This window comes from Alexandromys fortis, unplaced genomic scaffold (assembly GCF_014885135.2).
Source record: "Alexandromys fortis isolate MF-2015 unplaced genomic scaffold, M_Fortis_MF-2015_v1.1 scaffold_121, whole genome shotgun sequence".
NCBI lineage: Eukaryota > Metazoa > Chordata > Mammalia > Rodentia > Cricetidae > Alexandromys > Alexandromys fortis.
The window spans coordinates 4,965,061-4,986,561 of NW_026068037.1; the positions used below are offsets into that span (position 1 = coordinate 4,965,061).

Here is a 21,501-nt window from a genome sequence, read left to right on the forward strand (position 1 = left end):
GTTTGCCAGTATTTTATTGAGAATTTTTGCGTCGATATTCATGAGTGAGATAGGCCTGTAATTCTCTTTCTTGGTTGGGTCTTTGTGTGGTTTTGGTATCAGGGTAACTGTAGCTTCATAAAAGGAATTTGGCAATGACTTCTGTTTCTATATTGTGAAATACATTAAGGAGTATAGGTATTAGCTCTTCTTGGAAGTTCTGGTAGAATTCTGCATTGAAACCATCAGTCCTGGGCTTTTTTTAGAGGGGAGATTTTTGATAACAGCTTCAAGTTCTTCGTGACTAACAGGTCTATTTAGATCTTTCACCTGGTCTTGGTTTAGCTTTGGTATATGGTACTTATCTAAAAAAATGTCCATTTCTTTTGCATTTTCCAGTTTTGTGGCATACAGGCTTTTGTAGTAAAATCTAATGATTCTCTGGATTTCCTCTGTGTCTGTGGTTATGTCCCCCTTTTCATTTCTGATCTTATTTATTTGCGTGTTCTCTCTCTGTTGTTAAATTAGTTTGGATAGGGTTTTGTCGATCTTGTTGGTTTTCTCTAAGAACCAACTTTTTGTTTCATTGATTTTTTTTTGTACTGTTTTCTGTGTTTCTCTTTTGTTGATTTCTGCCCTCAGTTTGATTATTTCCAGTCTTCTACTCCTCCTGGGCACATCTGCTTCTTCTTTTTTTCTAAAGCTTTCAGGTGTGCTGTTAAATCCCCAATGTATGCTTTCTCCGTTTTCTTTAAGTGTGCACTTAGTGCTATGAACTTTCCTCTTAGCACTGCTTTCATCGTGTCCCATAGGTTTGAGTATGTTGTCTCTTCATTTTCATTAAATTCAAGGAAGACTTTAATTTCTTTCTTAATTTCTTCCTTGACCCAGGTGTGGTTCAGTAGTTGATTGTTCAGTTTCCATGAGTTTGTCGGCTTTCTGGGGGCAGCATTGTTGTTGCCTTCTAACTTTAATCCGTGGTGATCTGATAAGACACAGGTGGACACTGATATTCTTTTGTATCTGTGGAGGCTTCCTTTGTTTCCGAGTATATGGTCAATTTTTGAGAAGGTTCCATGAGCTGCAGAGAAGAAGGTATATTCTTTCCTATTTGGGTGGAGTGTTCTATAGATGTCTGTTAAGTCCATTTGTTTCATTACCTCCAGTAATTCTCTTAATTCTCTATTAGGTTTCTGTCTGATTGACCTGTCCATTGGAGAGAGAGGTGTGTTGAAGTCTCCTACTATTAGTGTGTGTGGTTTGATGTCTGCCTTGAGTTCTAGTAATATTTCTTTTATATAAGTGGGTGCTTTTATATTAGGGGCATAGATATTCAGAATTGAGATGTCATCCTGATGAATTGTTCCTGTTATGAGTATAAAGTGTCCTTCTCGATCTCTTCTGATTGATTTTAGTTTGAAGTCCGTTTTGTTGGAAATTAGCACGGCCACACCTGCTTTTTTCTTAGGACCATTTGCTTGAAAGACCTTTTCCCAACCTTTTACTCTGAGTAGATGCCTGTCTTTGTGGTTGAGATGTGTTTCTTGCAAACAGCAGAATGTTGGATCCTGTTTTCGTATCCAATCTCTTAGCCTGTGCCTTTTTATAGGTGAATTGAGACCATTAATATTAAGTGATATTAATGACCAATTGTTGTTTACTCCGGTTATTCTTATTGTTTTTTTGGTAGTAGAGTTTGTGTGTGTGTCCCTTCTTTGAGTTGTGCTGGTGAAGGTTCACTAGATGCCTGAGTTATTGTAGTCAGTGTTGGCATTGTTGGATTCCTTGGGTTGCGATTTTCCTTCTATTACTTTCTGTAGAGCTGGATTTGTGGCTACGTATTGTTTAAATTTGTTCTTATCCTGGAATGTCTTGTTTTCTCCATTGATAGTGAACACTAGCTTGGCAGGGTATAGAAGTTTGGGTTTGCATCCATGGTCTCTTAGCTTTTGAAGTACCTCTATCCAGGACCTTCTGGCTTTCATGGTTTCCATAGAGAAGTCAGGTGTAATTCTGATCGGTTTACCTTTATAGGTTACTTGGCCTTTTTCCTTTGCAGCTCTTAATATTCTTTCTTTAACCTGTATATTTTGTGTTTTGATTATTATATGGCGAGGGGATGTTTTTCTTTGATCCAGTCTGTTTGGTGTTCTGTATGCTTCTTGAATATTCAAGGGGATATCTTTCTTTATGTTGGGAAAGTTTTCTTCCATAATTTTGTTAAAAATATTTTCTGGGCCTTTGAGCTGTGATTCTTCTCCTTCTTCTATTCCTATAATTCTTAGGTTTGGTCTTTTTATTGTGTCCCATATTTCTTGAATGTTTTGTGATGAGAATTTGTTGGCTTTGCTGTTTTCTTTGATCAGTGCATTTATTTTCTCTATGGTGTCCTCAGAATCTGAGATTCTTTCTTTTATCTCTTGTATTCTATTGATTATGCTTGTTTCTGTAGCCTCTGCTTGTTGACCTAGATTTTCCATATCCAGCTGTTCCTCAATTTGTGTTTTCTTCCTTGCTTCCATTTCAGTTTTCAATTCTTGAACTGTTTCCATTACCTGTTTGTTCGTTTTTTCTTGGTTTCCCAGGGTCTCATGTACGTATTTACTTAATTCTTCAAACTTTTTGTTATACTTCTCATCCATTTCTATAAGGGTGTTTTTTACATGTTGTTTAAGGGACTCTATTGATTTCATAAAGTCAGTTTTTTTCCACTTCTTCTGTGTTAGGGTGTTCAAGTCCTTCTGTTGTAAGATCTTTGGATTCTGGTTTTTTCATGTTGTTTTTCAGATTATTTGGTGATGTTCTGCCTTGGCGCCTGCCCATCTCCTACTTTCGATGCTATCTAATTGGTCTTTTAAAATCGGATCAGGTTTCTCTGCTGGCCAGAGGCTTCTCTTACTAATTGCCCTCGCTCTGTTTCCTGGCTCCTGCCGGGGGCCAAGAACCCTCTCACCCCTCAGAAGGGTCTTCAGGAACAGGACCCGGCTCCCTGTTTGCCAGGGACCTCGCCAACCAAAGGCCTACCTCTTTGATTTAATTGTAGTGGGGCGATCTGCTCTCAGTGTTGAGTCTCCACCGCGCCAGTCCCCGCCCGTCCTGGCCGCAGCCTGCGGCCTGCGTTGCTTGCTAGTCTGCTTGTCTGCGGGCGCCTGCCAAGTGGTCATTTTTTTATGACATAATTTGTATGATAACTGGACTGAACTTTCATTAAGGTAAAGTAATTGACAGTTGTCTTCATGGACTTAGAATTGGTTCCTAGTTACACACATTGTTTTCCCTTTTTGGAGTTTTGTGTGGGGGTATTGAACAGGGTTCTGTAATGTTGTAGTATGCCATTCGTTGGTTCCCGACCGCTCAGCCCCAAAATGATCACACAGAAACCATATTATTTGCAATACTGTTTGGCCAATAGCTTAAACATATTTCTGGCCAACTCTTACATCTTAATTGAACCCATGTCCATTAATCCTGTGTATCACCATGAGGTCACGGCCTACCAGCAGAGTTTCAGCGTGTCTGTCTTGGGCGGAGGCTCCATAACTTCTCTCTGACTCTGCCCTTCTTTCACCCACCATTCAGTTTTGTTTTCCCCACCTACCTAAATTCTGCCCTATTAACAGGCCAAGGCAGTTTCTTTATTCATTAATGATAATCAAAGCATACAGAGGGGACTTCCATATCACTGTAGCCCAAGCTGTCCTGAAACTCCCAGTGTATCCCAGGCTAGCTACAAGCTTATAATGGTCCTTTTTATGAGTGCTAACATAACAGGTGCTATGCCTGCCTCTGTCTTTTAATTCTTGGCTTTTTGAGACAGGATTTCATTCTGCATCTCAGGATCTCAATAGATATTCCAAAGCTGGCCTGGACAGCAGTCCTCCTGCCCCAGACACTACTAATGTTGATATTACAGGCATGTGCAGCCACACTAGGCTAAAGTGGAATATTCCGTAGGATATTTTCTAGTATCAAAGTTAAAGAAGGAGAGGAATTGCAGAAAATCAAGTTTATTTCCCACCATCTTCTCACATAGACCAGCACACACAATAAACATACGACAATGACCCTTGGGGGGCTGGAGAGATGGCCCAGAGATTAAGAGCGTTGCCTCTCTTCCTAGAGGTTCTGAGTTCAATTCCCAGCAACCACATGGTGGCTCACAACCATCTGTAATGGGGTCTGGTGCCCTCTTCTGGCCTGCAGACATACACACAGACAGAATATTGTATACATATTAAATAAATAAATATTTTTTTTTAAAAAATGACCCTTGGGCATCATGGCATACCTTTAATTCTGACACTGGTCTGGCAGAGGCAGATGGGTCATTAAATTTGAGGCCAGCCAGGGCTACATAGTGAGAGCTTGCGTGTGTGTGTATGTAATATAATTTTTTCATTTTAAATTAGACAGGATCTAATGACCTGAGTTTAAACTCCAATTCTCACAATGGTCTTCTCAACTAAGCTATACACACAAAAAATATAATAAATTTGTTTTTAAAAAGAACATAGGATCTCACAGAGACTACAACATGCACAAGAATGTAAGGAGCCATTTCCCTCCTAAAAATCATTACAGGTACCATCACTCTGGGGAGTCTGCAGAGAACCCCACACCCATAATTATGTTAAGAATCGTTCTATTGACAACCTGCCCCACACCCAATTAAGCTGTTGATGGACAACTATCTGTTAGTGGAACCCACCTCACATTCCAGCTATCCAGAGAACTAGGTGTGTCAACTCAAGACTTCCCGGCCAAAGAATCATCACCTGACCTCCTGGCCTACGTGACCTGGACCACACGCGGCAAGAATCCCGTTCCCCTGCCCCCCCAAGCCCTCATCCAGGGGCTATATAAGCAGCAACCCTGATCCTGATAAACGGGGCTTCTGCCTAGCCTCCTCCTTCTTTCCTAGCTCATTCCCTTCCAGGTAGCGCCCCTCCATAACCCTGGAGTAACTGATTGCAGGGAGGGTTACGACCCCTAGACTTAGTAACCCACCCAACGCAAATTGACACAATAAATTCAAGTCTGACGGAACCCGAGCAAGAAGGAAAAGCCTCATCTCATCCCTAACTACAAAGAAGCTATTTTTCAGTTGATGATGGGGAAAGGGAAAATGAATTTCATCCAGTGGGTGACACTGGGTATTAGGTACATTCTAGCATATGCACCATGCCTAAGAGTAGTTGACCAATATAAAATGGACTTCATGGGGTTTTTTTTTTTTTTATGTTTTGTTTTGTCTTACTGGATTTGTTTAGATTTGACTGGATTTTCAGTTTTTTGAGCGGAGAACGTGAAGTTTGGGGGTATGGAGAATGTGGAGGAAATTGGGAGGGTGTCTTAGTTCGGGTTTCTTGCTACAACAAAACACCATAGCATCCTCCTTAGAGAGGAAAGATTTATTTGGCTTACTCTTTCTGATCAAAGTCCATCATTGGAGGAAGTTAGAACAGGAATTCAAGTGGGACTGGAGGCAGGAGCTGATGAAGGGGCCATGGAGGGGAGCTGGTTATTGGCTTGCTCAGCCTGCTTTCTTATAAAACCCAGACCATCTGTCCAGGGATGGCACCATGCATGTGAGACTGGACTCTCTTCCCCATTGATCACTAGTTGAGAAAATGCCTTACAGCTGCATCTCATTGAGGCATTTCCTCAACTGAGACTCCTCTGATGGCTCTAGCTGTGTCAAGTTGACACACAAAACCAGCCTATACAACGAAGAAAGAATATACGAAAAAAATTAATTTTAAAGAGGGATATTGATTTTTGACAAATCAGATCTCTTCTGAAGCAATGAGTGTGTGTGTGTGTGCGTGTGTGTGCGCGTGTGTGTGCGTGCGCGCCTAGATATGTGTAAGGGCTTGGTTTTAGGAAACACGCGTTCTTTATATGTTTATTGTTTGTGGGTAATTGTGTACATCTGTGGGGTTTTTGCAGGAGAGGGTGATTGGTTTTGTGATGCCTCATGTGGACCAGGATGGCCTTGAACTTAACTATATACCCATTATTGATTTTGAATTTCTAGTCGTCCTGCCTTCCACCTTAGTGGGCTAGGCTTACCATCATACACCACTATACCCAGCTTAACATGCCGCTGAGAAGCTAACCTAGTTTTATATATGCTGGGCAAGTACTCTACCTACTAAGCTACATCATCAGCACCTTCCTCTTACTTTCAATCACCTCTAGGTACTTATAATACCTGAAACAATGTAAATGCTGTATAACAATGTGGTAGAAGTATTGTGTGCACATTATTTTCCCCCCCAAAAGTTTTCAATCCATGTTTGGTTGAAAGCATGGATTCAGAAGACTGGATGTATTAGTTTTTTCTCTGTTTCTTAAATTGTAAAGCTTTTGTTTTGTTTGTTTGTTGGGTATTAAACTAAAGTTTGGGGTAGACTAGGCAAGCATTGCTTGCCATATAATTTTAAAATGTAAGAAAAAACTTAATCTGATTTCACCAGTAAGGTCTTTTATGAAGAAATGTACTTATCTAGCTTTTATGCAAGTTTACTAGGTTTACAGGGTTGGGGCTATCAGGTCGCTTAGCAGGACCTGAGTTTGTTCTCTTTTGTCTCCCATAGTATAATAAGAACATTAATTCTTGATAGTAGTGTATATCCATCGATTACACAATAAATAGAATTTTTCTTTAAGTTGATAGTCTGGGATTTGGTTCAGTTGGTAGAGCTTTTGTCTAGCATGCATGAAGCCCCAAGTTCCATCCCCAGCACCAGACAAACTGCTTATGATGTGGCACCAATGGAGACTGGTAGAGGCAGGGGAATCAAAAGTTCAAGGTCATCCTTGACTAGGAAGTGAATTCCAGGTCAACCTGGCCTTCATTCATGTCTTATCAAAAAGTTGAGGAAAAGGATAAACTTACCACAGATATTTTCTTTTTCAGCTGCCTTTCTAACCCAAACTGTGTGTCTTGATGACACAACAGTAAAATTTGAAATATGGGATACAGCTGGCCAAGAACGGTACCATAGCCTAGCACCAATGTACTACCGAGGAGCGCAAGCAGCCATAGTTGTGTATGATATCACAAATGAGGTGGGTATAAAATCTACCCTGAAACCAGTTTGAATAATCATCTTAGTATTCAGAATTTGGTTAAAGATTTTTGGAAATTCCTTTGTAGCCAGTCATAACATTTCTGCCAAAGCTTTTGTGAGTGAGATATATATATATGAAGGGATCTAATTGATACAGGAGTCCTAAGGATTTTCTTCCCAGAGAGTCATGCTAGACCAGTGCTCTCAACCTATGGGTCACAACCCCATTATGGGTATGATTGACCCTTTCACGGGGGTCACCTAACACCATTCTGGATATCAGATACTGACGTTATGGTTCATACAGTAGCAAAATTACAGTTATGAAGTAGCAATAAAAATAATTTTATGGAGCCGGGCGGTGGTGGCGCACGCCTTTAATCCCAGCACTCAGGAGGCAGAGGCAGGGGGATCTCTGTGAGTTCGAGGCCAGCCTGGTCTACAAGAGCTAGTTCCAGGACAGGAACCAAAAGCTACGGAGAAACCCTGTCTCGAAAAAGAAAAAAAAAATGAAAAAAAAAAAATAATTTTATGGTCGGGGATCACCACAACATGAGGAACTGTATTAAAGATTCACAGCATTAGGACAATTGAGAACCACTGCTCTAGAAATTTTCAGCCTTGTCTTATAGAAGCTGCTTCTTAACTCTGTTTTGAGCCTGTGCCAAATAACTTTTTCTTTATTTAACCAGGAGTCCTTTACAAGAGCAAAAAACTGGGTTAAAGAACTTCAGAGGCAAGCAAGTCCTAATATTGTGATAGCTTTGTCAGGAAACAAGGCTGACCTAGCAAATAAAAGAGCTGTTGACTTCCAGGTATGTGCAATTTTACTTTAACTTACAAGCATATTTTTTGTAAATACTTTTAAACCATGAAAATAGTTGAAAACGCAGGCTTTAAAAAAAAAAAACAAATACAAAATGCATACATACATACATAGTGTCAGGGATATAGCTCAAATGTAGGCAGGTGGATGGATGGGTGAGTGGGTGGTTAGATAGATAGCATTTGTCTAGCATGTGTGTGTGTGCCTTGGGTTCTATCCTGAGCCACTGCATAAACCAGAGATTGTAGCACATATAATAACCAGGGGAAATAGAAGCAGGAAGATAGTCTGGGCCACATGACACCCTGTCTCTTAACCAAAAAATAATTTCATGAAAGATTGGAGAAATACGACTCTGTACCTTCCATCCCTCCACTCTCATATACACACCTGAGAAAGACTAATGTTCTTTAACTTTCTCATGTACTACATATTACTCATGTACTACATATATTACTATACGTACACAGAGACATATGCATGCACATTTAGATAGCTATCCTTAAAAAGAAATTAAAAAATAGAAGTTCAACTGTTCTTCTTTCGAGGCCCAGCAATGTGACTTAGCACATAAAGGTTCTGAGTTCTGTGCCTAGAAATGCAGATTGTCCTCTGACTTCCATATGCATACTGGCACATACATACCCCAAGCAAAGGCATACATACATGCATACACACATATATGTATTATTTATTTATTAATAATAAATAAATAATAGTATTGTGTATGTGTAAAAATAACAGTGTTTGAGTCAGGCATGACAGTGCATCCCTATTATCCCACCACTTGGGTGGCAGAGGTAGGAGGATTACTACAAGTTTTAGACCAGCTTGGTCTTCTGCATAGTTACATGGCAATCAGGGCTGCACCCATCTCAGAAGAGGAAGAAGAGCGGGGAAGCCTCAAGTGTATGAGAGGTCTCATGGGCAAAGGTACTATCAGTCATGACATTCTGAATTTCCAGAACTGAATACTGACTGCCTGCAAGTTGTCATCTGACCTCTAGTGTGGTCTCCTTTATCTCCAAATAAATTAGTATAAAAAAAATTTTTTTAAGACTTCCAATTTGTGTATATTTAAGATAATTAATTCAGAATGTCCTCCACTATAAAAGAGTGTATAAATGAATGCTAGTCATTTAAAAACAAAACAAATGGTTCTAGATTTATAAAAACTGTTTCAATTTCTTTCTCATAGCTGTTACCTAATATGTAGATCAGTAACGGAATTCTTTCTTCCTGACATTACAGGGATAGAGAGAGAGGAAGCTACTGTTGCATGTTAATCAGAACACTTTGCACTTGTAGCTTCATTTAATTCTTAAGACAGCCATGTGAAGTCTGTTTTCTGCTATGCTGTCCAGTCAGTTAAGCTCCCCAGCAAACATGTTAGAGAGCTTCAGTTATATTCAAAAGTGGCCCTGTGCTCTTAACAGCTCAAAGGGGCCTCAGTTGTTTCTATTCAGAAGAGCTGTGGGGACCAAAGGCAACAATATAGGTAAGTTGGAAAGTATGACAGAAATACAGGGCAGTTTTAATTTTGAAGGGAATTGTTCATAATATAGTTGGAATTTTAATACTGTATGTCATTAAAAATTAAACATGAGGTTATTCAGTAGTTGTTACAGTATTAAGATATTGGATTTCCATTTTTAGTGCAAATTCTATCTTTATCTTTAAAGGGCATAATAAAAATTGCCATTGAAATTGAAGTGATGACCAAAAGTCTCATAGGCAAAAAGTTAATGTTAAAAAAAAAAATATATGGTGAGCAGGGTGGTGGTGGGCACTCCTTTAGAGTGAGGCAGAGGCAGGTGGATCTCTGTGAGTTCGAGGCCAACCTGGTCTGCAAGAGCTAGTTCCAGGACAGGCTCAAAGCTACAGAGAAACCCTGTCTTGCAAAAACAAACAACAAAAAATTATTGTACTTGTTGTTTCTTCCTTTGCCACAGCATATTCTCTGGCTGTTAGTAATAAGTAATCAAGTAAGAGAGTCTATAAAATAAAGCAGGTACAGTATATGTTCAAGGGAAAAATCTTTTTTTATGAACAGGAAGCACAGTCCTATGCAGATGACAACAGTTTATTATTCATGGAGACATCAGCTAAGACATCAATGAATGTAAATGAAATATTCATGGCAATAGGTAAGATTAATAATATTTTCAAATGTTAAGCAAAATATATTGGATATTTGGTTCATGCCCTCTACAACATTATTTGGTTTTCTTAACCGATTATACTGTTTTTTTAGATCCTTTCCACTAAGCACTATTTTGTTAGGAATGCTGTAAAGACTGGTTGGGAAGCAGGACATAGTGGCCAGCCTGTACGACCCTACCTCTTAGTATGGTCTTAATGGAGTCTTAGAGTGGGGGAAGAAGAAAAGATTTGATGGACTGTCAGAAGGTTGCTCCTCCTCTCCCCTCCCCCCTTTCCAATTTTATGAGTTAAACTGAGGGTCTCCAGCAATCCCTGTGCCTACCACTGAGCTACATTCCCAGCCCCAGTATTGTCAAATTTATTCATGAATTCGGTGAATATTGGGTTATATAATACAGATGAATTAAAAGTTGATCTCATAGATTAGAGGTAGATTTTCCAAAGGTTACACTGAAAAGTCCAAGCAAATAAAAGTTTTTCTGTGTACAATAGTACCTCTTATCTATAGGGATGCCTGAAACTGTGGGTAGCTTAACAAGCTTTTAATTTGGTACTTTTTCTGTCCTAAGTATATCAAAAGATGGAATAGCAAAAATAGCATAGATTTCATTCTTCCCATTTTTACAGAGATTCTCTTCTGCCTGGGAAAGGGATCAGACCCCAAACTTTAAATATGGTTGTCAAGTGCTATACTATTGAACTACATCTGGGTGTTGAAGATTGTTTTCCAAATTTGAGTTTTGTTGATGGCTGAGTTCAAGTTTAGTCTTGGTATCTTATCTAGGCTGGACTAGAATTTGTGCCTCAGACTCCCGAGTGCTGGGTTTATAGGTGTAACAACAGGCCTGGCATGGAAGTTTCCTTTTTATTATATTTATTCTTTATTTTGATTGTTCTGTTGTTGCTTTGGGATAGGATCTGAGGATGACCTTGTACTTGTAAAGTTTTGTTTTGTTGTTCCTCTGTAGCTTTGGAACTAGCTCTTAGATCAGGTTGGCCTTGAACTCAGAGATCCACCTGCCTCTGCCTTCCAAGTATTGGGATTAAAGGCGAGCTTTAAAGGTCATTCTAAGTAAAATAAGTGTTACCTGGACGTGAACATTGTGATGCCAAGGTAGTCTGATAACCAAGCTGACTACTAGTAGGTAGGTAGTTGGTACATAGTATTGGTGTGTTAGACAATGATGGCAGGAAGGTGGAGACAATGTAGGAGTTCAGTATGTGTCTTTTGTTTCATACACACCTGCACACAAGTGCTCTTGTTAGTGTGAGTATACATAGAAGCCAGAGGTTAGCGTGGAGATGTTTTCTTGCACTATTTCTTCATGTTTGATTTTTAAACATTTATTTTGTGTGTGTTCCACAGCACCAATGCAAAGGGCTGAACGTGTTGCATTCCCAAAGCTCAATTCTATTCCCAACTTCCACAGTTTGTTTCAAATTAAACTCCCTTCTTTAAAGAAATCCCCAGTGTAAATTGAACCTTGCTCTTTCCTTGCTCTTTGCCTCTCAAATCACATGGTACAGTCCAATTAACAGAAACTGTCCTTTTGCTGATTACTTCCTTCCTCCTCTTGATCTCAGTCAGATGTGAATAGAGAAAGTCCTTAGAGGGGGCTGGAGAAATGGCTCAGAGGTTAAGAGCACTGACTGCTCTTCCAGAGGACCTGGGTTCAATTCCCAGCACCCACATGGCAGCTTACACCTGTCTGAAGATCCAGTTCCAGGGGATCTGACACTTCACACCAATACACATAAAATAAAAGTTAAATAAACTTTAAAAAAAAAAGTCCTTAGAGCAGTAGGCTACAAGGAGAAATTATGCACATTCCAAAACCCAACTCAGTATTTATTATAATACAGTCTGCAGTGAGTGCTAGCTTATTCTGTGTTCTTAGTACTATTGTTAATCCATTTCCTCCGCATTGCTTATAAATAACATGACTGAACGTTCGTTTTTATTGTACTTTATGGTACCATTTCTATAGCTAAACATAGGGTGGCTCAGTGAAAACTTTTTTTACAAATGTCAGTGCTCACTGGACCTGCTTCTAGCACCTGAAATTCTGAAGATAATGATACAGGGAAAGTAGGAAAAAACAAAGGGTTAAAAAATGCAGGATGAGGGTGTATGGCTTGGTGGTAACTGTTAACTGTGTAAAGTGTACAAGCCCCAGGTTTCCTAGCACAAAACAAACAGGGTCCAGAATTCCAGGTGGGAATTGGATATAAAGTACTATTCTTAGGAATATTGCTACTTTGTCTCAGGATTAAGCCATGGATCTAGCAGGTGAATTTTTAGTGGGGAACATACTCCACAGAACCACTATTAGTTGTATAGAACACACAGAGCTATTTGTTGTATATATTAAGTCTCACTATTTGTAAATTAGATGGGGGCTCTCATAGCCCAAGAGGGAAAAACTTAGATGTTTGAAGAGTATGGAAGCCAGGAAGGAAGTAGATGCTGTTTGCTGATTAGGTTGCACAGTAATGGACAGGTTTGGTTGGGTTGATGTGGTGGTTATATTGATAAAATTTGTTCATATCTTGACTTGTTCTCAGAATTATTTGGGACAAGCCAGAGAATGTTATGTGAGCTTCTTTATAAACTTTATAGCTGGTCGTGGTCTATTGACTGGATTCTATGTCTTGTTTGGTTTTGTTTTTTAAAATGGAGTCTTAATATGCTACTCAAAGCTAGTTTTAACTTCCTCAGCTCAACTGATTGTCACAATTCATTCTTCAGAATGAATCATGAGAATTACAGTCATGTCCCACCATGTCCACCAGATTGTATATAATAGAAATTTAATGATTATGAAAGTCTGAATGTAGCTAAGTGGTAGTGGCCTTGCCTAGTTTGCCCGTGAACCAGCACAACACAAAGTATTAATAATTAAGAAAAATATTTTATTATTAATAATTAAGAAATTATATTATAATATAATATTTAAGAATTATAAATAATTAATAATTTTATTATTAATAATTAAGGAAAATATGCTTTTATTTCTAAGGGAATTGATATAAAAATTGCATATAGTTGTAATTAAATTTAAGTTTAAATGGTATGCTTACAGTTGGCCTCTACCTACTCCTTTGCAAACACTAAGCAATTAAATTCCTTTAGTACAGCAACCAGCAGGATCCTTTTTGTGGGTTATTTGGTGTTTTGCTTTGCTTTGTGGCATTTAGTAGATAAATAAGCATTTGAAAAGAACAAACATAAGTCAATCACTTGAAACTTTGGAGATAACCCAACTGGAAAAGTGTATTATAAATAAGCAGGTCTAAGTGATTTTAATATGAGTATTATAATTTTATTTTGGTCCTTTCTTTCTTAGCTAAAAAGCTGCCAAAGAATGAACCACAGAATCTAGGCGCAAACTCTGCCAGAGGACGAGGAGTAGACCTTACTGAGCCTGCACAGCCAGCCAGAAGCCAGTGTTGTAGTAACTGAACTCCAGTGTGAACTTCCTAAATGGCAAAACCCGTGAAGTGGGAGCATTTAGCCGGCCCAGTGTGACTTCAAAAAAGAGACTTTTGGTAGAATCAAGTTTCTAATACTGAATTATTTTGAGTGTTTTGACTTAATTTTTAATAACATGCATGTGTTCTTCCGACTAATGTTTCGGCAGTAGAAGGGGAAATGAGAACTGTGTACAATTTGTTCCATGGGAAAGTGGATAAAAGGGGAACCATTTATCTCTAGTGGGTGTGGACCCACACTTAACCCAACCAGTCTTCAAACTGGTATAATAGGTGTGAAAAGAATTACTAATGTGAGCTTTAGAAAAACGTTTTTAGAAGACTAAAAATATTTATGCTTAGCAACAGAAGCCAAGCAAATGGTAATTTCTTCTATTGTCTAAAAAGTGTACATTCCACATAATAATAAAATAATCCTAAGAAAACAGTCCTATATCTCCAGAAAGAATGAATATTAGTGATATCTTACTCAGTCCTGTTATTTCTTAATATTTGATTGAAAAGAAGTCATGTGTAACCCCATCTTGTTTTAGGAATATAAAACTGATAAATGCATTTTAATGGGTAGTGGTCCCTTCATGTGAGCTCTTCAACAAAGTGGAAACAAACCAGGTGTCTGATTTCTCTTTAATCACTGTTGGCCATAACATAGAGGTCTGTCTGGAGCAGGGACATGATTAGTCAGTGCACTAACAATTATGTACATTCAAACTTGATTTTAAATATGATCTTCGGCTGTACTGTAAATAGAGTACTGCATTGTAGTTTCCATGTTATTATTTTCTGTAATATTTAAGAATTACCTAAGCATATACAAAATGTACAGTTACTAAAACAGCTAATTATTTGTCCCCTATAAAGGAAGGGGCTTTGCTGTTCTTTCATGGCTCGAACCATAATAAACACTGTACCTGCAATTTGTAACATAAGTATTACAATGTTCTTAGTAATAATCTTGAAACATTGTTTTTCAAAGTCCATTTAATTTTGATCAGTATATTGCACTAATTATTTTAGGTATTTTCATTATATGAAATCTACCATGTGTCAGATGATTTAATCTATTTAAGTGTTGATCTGCTAGCAGAACTTGTACATTTTACAGTAACTCAAAATTAGTAAGGAAAACAGTTCACCAGTGTTTAGTTTTATATTGAGGTGCTCAGGTTGAAATAAAGTGGTATAAAAAGCAACACTATGAGTTTTTTTTTTCTCTTTACATAAAGAAGTGAGCATAACACACATGGTATGTAACTGGAAGCTTTTGTATTTTCTTCCTGTTCTTACGAATGAATCTCACAGTCATTGATCTGTCCTAGAGTCTAGAGCACTGAAGTCTTTGTGGTACTGTTTGCTGCTCTGGGTCTTTGGGGTGTTTTTATGTCAGCAGCTGATACTCACTCCCATTGAGTAACATTACCATAACAGTGATGCTGTCTCTGGAACCACCTTCTAAAGCAGCACTTACAAGTTCACAGCCAATGTACTCAGCTGCATCTTCATAGAAATTCTTAGCATATAGTTCTTTCTTGCTTCCCTTCTTACTGTCTATATCGGGTAAACTGTTAGTTTCTTTCTTGCTGCAAGGGTCATAATTACTCCCTTCTGGAGAAAATGTTTCTGCATTTTTAGCCTGATGAATGCAAGCTTCAGAATATATTGAATCAGACGACCTTTTCGTTAGATTCGTAGTTGACATACCTTCTTCATATTCAGGTTTGTACTGGAACAACACTCGGATGTTACTGTCTGATGGGGAAAGAGGCTTGTTAGATAGCCAGGACTTGTTTTTAGGGCCAGAAACATATGTATCTTTATATGCATGAAACAAGGTTATTACTAGTGCAGTGACTTCCTTCTTGTCCAGAACTTCCCAAAGCCCATTAGTGGCTACGATGAGAAACTGACATAGATCATCTAGAGGGACAGAAATTGTTTGGGGTGCTGGAATAATGAACTTCTTCAATGCGAGGTTCCCATGAAATCCAAGACCTCTGGTGGTTTTTATGTGCCCTTCCAGGAGGCCATTTGAACTGATGACTGCTCCTCTCTGAAGGACTCTTCTTCTCTCCTTGGTGTTTCGTGTGGAATGTTCTTTTGTCAGGCAAAACCCTTTTCCATTTCTGCATAAGACTGCTTGCACGTTACCTAAAAGGAAAGGGTGGGTTTTTTTTTTTTTTAAAGAGAGTTCTAATTATCTGTTTGTGTAAAAGTATGCTACTTAGTCTGTTTCAATACTAAACACAAAGTATACCATGTAAATATCTTTAGAATACATAAGCTCAGAACTGCACAAATATGATTTTGAACTGGGAAACCACGTAATATTTGAATATCAATGATAACCCAGTAGCATTTAAAATAACTAAAACTACAGGTCTTGAAAATTAACTTCTAAATCAAATTTTTATGAAACTATTAAAATATGATTTTTACTATTAACACCTATGCAGCAGATTTTTGAAATATTCAAATAAAGTTTTTTAATGACTAAATTATGTGTATATGTGGGTATGTGCACATGAAGAGGGCAGAAGCCAGAAGAGAGTATTGGATCCCCCAGAGCTGAAGTTACAGTTGGTTGTGAGCCACCCAATATGGATGCTGGGAACTGAACTCTAATCCTCTGGGAAAGCAGCAGGGGTTCTTAAAGACTGAAACATCTTTACAGCAGCAGGTACTTTTTTAGTTAAACAAAACACAAAACTTTGAGGATTGGAGAGAGAACCCAGCAGTAAAGAGTACACAGTGGCAGAGGAAAACTTCAGGTCTAAGAAAATCTGATGCTCTTGGCCTCTGTACCTGTATTTGTGTGCACAGACACACACATACACATAAAAATAACAAATCCTTAAAGGAAAGCTGCCAAGCCTGATAAACATGAGTTCCATTCTAGGATCTCACGTGAAAACTGGCTTCTGCGAGTTGTCCTCTGACCTTCATACATACATAGGTGCACACAGAGACACACAAAATAAAGTTTAAAAAGATTGTAATTGGTCAAAGTTAAAACCCGAATGTATTTAGGATGTGGATGATAAAATTGTTTTCTGTACCATAAGTTCTATAAAAATTCCTATTAGGGAAATGGCAACCACATTAAATCCTGCAGTTGAAAACTGATGGCAGTATAATATGATTGTAGTTGAGATGGTGTTTATATCATATTGCTTCGTTGACTGAAAGAAGAGTGAAACAAAGCATGGTCCCAGTGGACTGAAAAGATGAGTCAGCAATCAGCTGGCATAAAACCAGATAAACAGGCGGATCTCTGTGAGTTCGAGACCAGCCTGGTCTACAAGAGCTAGTTCCAGGACAGGCTCCAAAACCACAGAGAAACCGAGAAACCATGTCTCGAAAAACCAAAAAAAAAGAAAGAAGACAAAAAATTCTCTGAAGCAGCCACAAGGGGGATCCGCATTCTGAAGAGTAACAGACAGCAATGCTAACCAGGCCAAATGGAAGCAGGTTCCAGCAACAGAAAATCCCACCAATCGAATTCCACACCAGGTTGAGTATTGCTTTTGAGAAGCAAATGATATGGGTGGTGAATGCCGTTTTACTTAGTACTTAAGTGGATGCCGATGAGGTTTAGGCCATCCTGGGTTACATAGTGAGTTACAGGACAGTCAGGGATATATAGTAGAGAAACTCTTGTCTCAAAAAAAACAAAAATTTATCACCAGGAAACAGACATCACAGAGACCAAGGACATCTCCCAGATGAGAAACACCAGATGAACAAGTCTAAAAAGGAGTATGAGTTCCTAAAGGATGCGACATTTTTTTCTTATTGAAATATATAAAAATAATGGGCTGTTGTAGTTTGAATATAGTTGGCACCCATAAACTCAGGGAGTGGCATTAGGTGTGGCCTTAGTGGAAGAAGTGTCTGTGGAGGCGGCTTGAGGTCTCATTGCTCAAGCCATGCCCAGTGAGTCAGTCCACGTCCTATATCTTGTAAGATGTAGGACTCTTCAGCTACCTCTCCAGCACCATGTCTGCCTGCACACGGCCATGCACCCCATCATCATAATGGACAGAACCTCTGAACTCATGAGCTGCCACCTTTATTTTAAATGTTTTCCTTTATAAATAGAGTTGGTGTGGTCATGGTATCTTCACAGCAATAGAAACCCTAATCAAGGCAACTGCTGAAAAATCTAATACTATGCAGAATATGTAAGTATAAATCATACAGACATTTACAAACAAATATGTAATCAAAATAATGGCTGAGCCATACCTGTAATCCCAGCACTCTGGAGTCTGAGATTCCAGGATACCCTAAGATACCTAGAAAGAGTCAACACAATATGGTCCAGAGAGCTGGAGCAGAGGATAACAAACAGATGGCAATGTTGAAGAAACATGGACAAATAGAACTTTTAGCTATTGCTAAATGAATAGTGTCATGGCATCACCATTCTGTAAAACTGATAAGTTTCACTCCCAGTATATGTATTTTTGTATTTTAATCCTATAAGCATTTAATGAAGTAAAGAAATAGAAGACCAAGAAAAATTATTAGGTAGAATATAAATGATAAGGACAAAAACTTAGCCAGAGCTGATTATAGGCTGGCATCCCATTTTTAAGAGGCTAAGGTAGCAGGATTACAAATTCAAGACCATCCTTGAAATGTAGTGAAATTCCATGCTAAAGCGAAAACAACAAAGTGGGCTGGAAATGTAGCTTGGTGATAGGGGGTTTGCCCAGCATCTTAGCCAGTAGAAAACTGAAGGAAAAATGGCTATTCTACTGTTTGACACAACGTGACCGCTGAGTATGAAAACAATCAGGGTGCTTGACCAGCATGCACAAAGGTTGTACTGGCAGTGCCGAGAATTGTGGCATATGTCTGTAACTCCAGCTCTCGCTCTCAAGAAGTAGAGGCAGGAGGATCAGAAGTTCGACGAGATCCTCCTGGGTTACATAGTGAGTCTGAGGCCAGCCTGGGATACAAGACTCCTGGCACCAAAAGTTGTCCTATCAGTTATAATGGACCAATCTGAACAAGTATGCTGAGAAGTCAACTTTGCAGTCTCCACAAAGAAGGCAGTGGGTTCCTTATGTCTGTTTTTTGTTTTGATCTAGCTATCATAGGTATTCATTTTTCACATATATCAACATCTCTATTACTACCTCATTTGGAAATTTTTAACTAAAGTATACATGTGTATATATGTGTACACACTAAATTTTCATATACATGTATATGTACACAAGTAAATGTATATATACATAAATATGTGTATATATGTACAATATATGCGAGAAAAGTGTGTGTGTGTGTGTATCCATCTGAAGAAGTCAGGACAATTTAGGATTCAGCGCTGTTCTTCCAACATGGTTTCAGGGATTGAACTCAGGTTGTCATCAGACTTGGCAGCAAGTACTTTAACCCTCTGAGTCATCTCTCCAGTCCCATCTGGAAAAGCTAATGCTTTGTCACATTGGACATGACGTGTAACATTTTCCTTCAAGGCTGAAACATTCCATCCTGCAGAGACCACTCCTTAAGCAGAAAGGCAACAACTCAAAATAGCTTCAGAAAGTTCTTGCAATTTACCAGACTCATTAGGCCCCTCCTTCCCAGCTTAAGCTATAAAGCTGCCAAGAGTTACACTCTGACAAACCAAGCTGCAAAGTCTTGTTGCAAAGACAAGTTGCAAAAAGGCGGTGAGGCCAGACCAGCTACTTAGAAGCAGAAACTAGCCTATCTGCCCGGAAAAGGTTTAGAAAAGAGTCACTTGGAAAGGACACTCTTCAACCTGTTGAGCTGCCTTCAGGTTGTGCAGTGTGCTCCAAGTTCCCAGCTTTTGTGTGGGCTTTGGTGACGCAGCTGGCTGTGAATTATTTCTGCTCCTGTAAGTAACTCTTCATCCATATTCCTGTAATTTACCCCAGTAAAGCTCATTGGATCACCAAGTGGACTTTGATGGTATCAGTACTTTGGTCTATTATGGGTTCCTTATCTGGTGTGTTGTGTCTCCTGAAGAAGAGTTTTGTCACATAGTAATATCAGTGCCTATAAAATAGTTAAAAATTATTTTTGTTCCTGAAATCTGTATTTAAACTGAGGTTTTTGTTTCTTAATTGTTAAATGCAATGTCTAGGTATTAATAAATCACTAAGTGACTAATTCTAGAAGCAAGAGAGGTTTTCTGTGGGCATTTACAATATTTAGGTGTCAAGGATACACACCAGCATTTGCAATGTGTAGTACCCCAGAGATGATCTGTGGGGTCTTCTGGGAATGAAAACTCTCAACACCCTGCTGGTCTGTTTTTGTCAAGTCCTTACTAGTATATGGGTTTTTAACTGCACCCTCTAATATACAAGTGAGTGCAGAGCAGCCACTCCACCGAACCCGAGAAACCTCATTCCTTCCGAGCCGTAGAAGCCTATCCATTCTCCAAAACGCCTTTGCAAAGCCTTTGTGTATTTCCTCATACTCCCGTCTATGGGTTCTGAAGGTTTTGTATGTGGAAGAGATAGCCTCTTCTTTGGCTCTGTATTCTTCCCTGAACACAGTCTGAAAGGAATCGATCAGTTGCTGCTGCTCAGCTGTCATTTGGTAGGAAGGATCATGTTTAGACAGTTGATGGAGAAATAAAACCTGGAACTCCTTTGATGCCATGTCCGCTGCTGCACTGCCATGATGGCCATCGAACAAGCCAAAAAAGCACACATTGGCTTTACCACCAAAATCATTCGTGACTGTGAATTTACCATTCGGGTCAGCTTTCCAGGTGGAATTGCTGTTGCCACAGATGGCTACCCCTTTAATCACCAGATGGGAGATGTTTGGAGAATGCATGGAAGTGTGGCCAACCTTATCACAAAGTCTGAAGTATGATGGGTCTTGTTTTTTCCAAAGCAGCTCAAACGCATAATTCATACTCTGAAGGACTTTTTCACTGAACATGAAGGATGCCAGTAGTTTAGAAATCACAAACTGTCTCTGCATACTGATCACTGAGGGCTTTGGTTTCTTCCCTCCCATCCACTGGAAACCCAGCATACTCAGAGCATTGTGATGTTTCTTATGGAGAAAAGTTCCAGCTGTGTTGATTTCTTGGTGGCAGACAGAGCAGGGGAACGTGACCTCTTGACCGTCACTCAGCTGCTCGATAGACTCCTCATGGTCACTGGGGGTTCTTGATCTCTTAGGCTTTCCTTTTTTAACACGCTTTTTTTTACTTTGTGTCAGCGACTCATCCGAAGAAAATGTTGAAGATCTCCAAAATACTCTGCAAGAAAGGTGAAATATGTTTACGGATCAGGAACTAGAGAGGTAGCTCAGTGGTTTGGAGCACCTGTTCTTACATGGGACCCACATCAATAACTCATTCCAGGAGATCTGATGGCCTCTTCTGACCACTGTGGACACTACTGCTTGCACATGCAGACAAACCAAAGGGTGTTCAATTAAAATAGTTACGTCTCAAGTAAAAAAGTAGGACCTTTTGGTCACTACTGGACCTAGGGCCTTGTATGTGGTGGGAAAGTGCAGTTTTTCTTTGGTATTTGGAGACAGGGTTCCTCTGTGTAACTTTGGAGCCTGTCCTGGAACTTGCTTTGTAGCCCAGACTGGCTTCGAACTCAAGAGATTCACCTGGCTCTGCCTCCTGGGTGCTGGACCAAGGCCAACATCCCTTTCTCTTGGGGAGAGGACCAATAGTGGGCTTTTGACAAAATAAAAAGAGCCCTTCTTTCGGCCTCCTGCTTTGAGTCTCTCTGACATCACCAAACCATTTACCTTATATGTGGATGAGAATAAGGGGATGGCAAAAGGGGTGCTAACTCAGGCTAGGGCCTGGAAGAAGCCAGTGGCCTATATCTCCAAAAAGATGGACAATGTGGCAACAGGATGACCCCTTGCCTCAATATGGTGGCCGCAGTAGCCACCCTGGTCAAAGATGCAGATAAATTGACCACTGACTATAATAGCACTCTATGC

The 21,501-nt window shown here is 39.3% G+C and overlaps 2 protein-coding genes across 3 annotated transcripts in view; one reads left to right on the forward strand and one right to left on the reverse strand.

The window, feature by feature from the left end:
• Positions 1 to 14,729, forward strand: part of Rab5a (RAB5A, member RAS oncogene family) — a 33,369-nt gene extending 18,640 nt beyond the window's left edge. For both annotated transcript variants that reach the window (XM_050165095.1, XM_050165094.1), the window contains 4 exons: positions 6,902 to 7,053; positions 7,748 to 7,870; positions 9,935 to 10,028; positions 13,392 to 14,729. In XM_050165095.1, the coding sequence (XP_050021052.1) occupies positions 6,902 to 7,053; positions 7,748 to 7,870; positions 9,935 to 10,028; positions 13,392 to 13,507 (485 nt within the window). In that variant the 3' untranslated portion in view covers positions 13,508 to 14,729. The remainder of the gene's footprint in view (positions 1 to 6,901; positions 7,054 to 7,747; positions 7,871 to 9,934; positions 10,029 to 13,391) is intronic.
• Positions 13,748 to 21,501, reverse strand: part of Pp2d1 (protein phosphatase 2C like domain containing 1) — a 34,225-nt gene continuing 26,471 nt past the window's right edge. The window contains exons 3-4 of the mRNA XM_050165109.1: positions 19,743 to 20,791; positions 13,748 to 15,684 (exon numbers count right to left, since the gene is read on the reverse strand). Of these exons, the coding sequence (XP_050021066.1) occupies positions 14,915 to 15,684; positions 19,743 to 20,791 (1,819 nt within the window). The 3' untranslated portion in view covers positions 13,748 to 14,914. The remainder of the gene's footprint in view (positions 15,685 to 19,742; positions 20,792 to 21,501) is intronic.